Below are 2,504 nucleotides of genomic sequence, written 5' to 3'. Positions count from 1 at the left end.
GGATGCTACGCTAATGATGGGGTTTGAACCCTCCACCTCAACTGTGGAAGGCAGGGAGCTCACTAAATGAGTTGGCCCTCAACCCCCAAAGAAGATCTTAGAAAACACGAGTATATGGGAACAGTCACCAAAAACAGAATAGGAAAAATAAGATTAAAGGAGAAGCAGTGATTTTCTATAGAAATTACCTCCAAATTGATGTAGAACAATGGAAGCAGCGACTGTCACATTCAACGAAGCAGTACCACACCCATATTGTGGAATATACACAAAGAAATCACATATCTCACACTCTTTTGCAGAAAGTCCAGTACCCTACAACACCAATTTATGCAAACAAATATCAATAGGCGAATTACTTTCCAACCCTAATACTTATTTCCAAAACAGATGACGACCAAAAACCATCCAGAAGTCAGTAACATATTTCCCGCCCATAAGAAAGAACGAGTAATTACTAACACCTCTAAGCAAAACTTTCAGAAATTGCTTAGAGTTCTTATTGTACTATATTCTGGTTGAGGAAAGAGCATCATTTGATTAAAATGTGAACACCATTTAACATCAATCAACCACACATCAATCTTGAACTAGTAGGGATGGGCTATGTGAATCTTTTTACCCATTCTGCTCTATTCAGGCTCATTCTATTCTAATACTATATATTTGTCCTATAAGGCAATTAGGACTAAAACTATAGGTTCAATAAATCTAACACTTGTCCCTATGCTGAAATAAAAGTCTCAAACTGGACCAGAAACACTCGTCACAAACACTTAGACTCTATATAACTGTAACAACAACAGATAAGTCCTAATTCCCGATTACTTGTTATATGTATTGTATACGGTCAAAATCATATGCCCCCATTTATAAGCTCGAGGTTTCGCCCTAGGCCCAAGTCCGGGAGAGGTCAAGTTCGAAACCGGTGGACCAGACTCGAGCTCGAAGACAGAGTGTAATGCCCGGAGACAGGAGTTCGAGGAATACCGAGGCCAAGTGTGCTCGACCCCGAAATAGTACCGTTGTGGATTTGTCACAGAATGAACTAGATTCCTGCCACGTCCCTAAGATCATGGCGCAAATCCCGGGAATAAGATCGTACGATTCCGTACTAGGCGGTTAGACAGCTGTAACAAGAATATTCCCTACTGTAAATAGAAATATTCCTTATTTAGGGTTCCCCTGTTATAAAAAGGGGAACCCCAATCATTTGTAACCCCATCTGACCACTGAGAAAAGAATATACTCTACCTTTTCGCATGCTTTTCATCAGCATTGTCCTTTAGCTCTATTGTTCTTACTTTGCTTTATTTATTGTTCTTATTATATCAAGCCTACCTCGAGGTCCCTGAGCTCGAGGTCACTGTTGCTGAGTAACATTGGTTTGAATCACTTTTCTCCTTCATTTCTACTTCATACTTCTTGACCATTAATCGGTATTGAATTAGATCACGTATCTTTAAAACCACAAATCAAATTTAATTGTTACTAGTATTTTCGAGGTAAACATGTATCTTACATGGATCATTTGTTTTTTTATTGTTTTCATTACAAAATTGTCACCAACATTCAAAAATTTTAAAATAATGCCGAAAAAGATACTATAGATTCACAACCTCATTTCCCAGCAGGAAAGCAGTACTTCTTTTAAAAGGATGCTCATTTACTGCCACCGCATTTTCTGTAATTTCAACTCCACATATATCACAATCTCTTTCCTGTTCAGTAAAATTAAAAAATGAACAAAATAACATCTGCTTTTAGCTTTCGAATAACATAAAATATTTCAAATGTACATAAAATAAGTTTATATTTCTTATTTTTGGGATTTTTTGAATACCTTGAGGAAAGTTTTAGCATCGGTGAGGGAGTGGAAGTGGCGGAACCGGACGTGAGAGGTAGAGCCGTGGCTACCGAAGGCGTTGAAATCTCGACGGCCGACTAGTATCATCTCGGAGACGCCGAACGCAGTCGCGCTACGAGCTAGGGTTCCAACATTGTGTCTCTTTGCTATGTTGTGTACCACCACATAGCTCTCTATTTTCTTCTCATTTTCCATATCTTAGCTGTATTCTCTCCGGAAAACACCGCTAACTGAGCTTGCTGCTGACCGTCGCCGCCGTTTTTCGGTTGAGTGAGAAGTCTTGGACGGCGGGGTTTGACCGGGAAGGTAATTGGGCCGATGGAGGATCCTGGCCCAATATATGTATGGACTTTAGTTTTGTTAATCACATTAAGCACCCCTAAGGTTTCAAGTAGTAACGTTTTACCCTTACATTCTTTCAGTAATTCAGTCCGGGAATGATGATTTGTTTTTTCTTTTACGCATTAATGATTGAATAATTGAATATTCGAAATTACTTCTCTTCCAAAGCTGTTTGGTTTAGAATTTTTTTTGAGATATTTTAGAAGTAAAATTTAATTTTCGAATATCACTAAAAAAAAGTTTCAGAAATCAAAAACAATCAAAAAGTAGGTTTCTTACAAACCAACAAAAGTTA

The 2,504-nt window shown here is 38.2% G+C and overlaps 1 protein-coding gene across 1 annotated transcript in view; it reads right to left on the bottom strand.

The window, feature by feature from the left end:
• The window catches only part of LOC109232125 (putative TrmH family tRNA/rRNA methyltransferase), a 7,701-nt gene extending 5,508 nt beyond the window's left edge, over positions 1-2,193 (bottom strand). Inside the window, exons 1-3 of the mRNA XM_019397793.1 lie at positions 1,844-2,193; positions 1,620-1,721; positions 189-315 (exon numbers count right to left, since the gene is read on the bottom strand). Of these exons, the coding sequence (XP_019253338.1) occupies positions 189-315; positions 1,620-1,721; positions 1,844-2,062 (448 nt within the window). The 5' untranslated portion in view covers positions 2,063-2,193. The remainder of the gene's footprint in view (positions 1-188; positions 316-1,619; positions 1,722-1,843) is intronic.

This window comes from Nicotiana attenuata, chromosome 9, assembly GCF_001879085.1.
Source record: "Nicotiana attenuata strain UT chromosome 9, NIATTr2, whole genome shotgun sequence".
Taxonomy (NCBI): domain Eukaryota; kingdom Viridiplantae; phylum Streptophyta; class Magnoliopsida; order Solanales; family Solanaceae; genus Nicotiana; species Nicotiana attenuata.
Note: the sequence above shows the minus strand (reverse complement) of the source record. Positions and strands in the feature narration are given on the sequence as shown.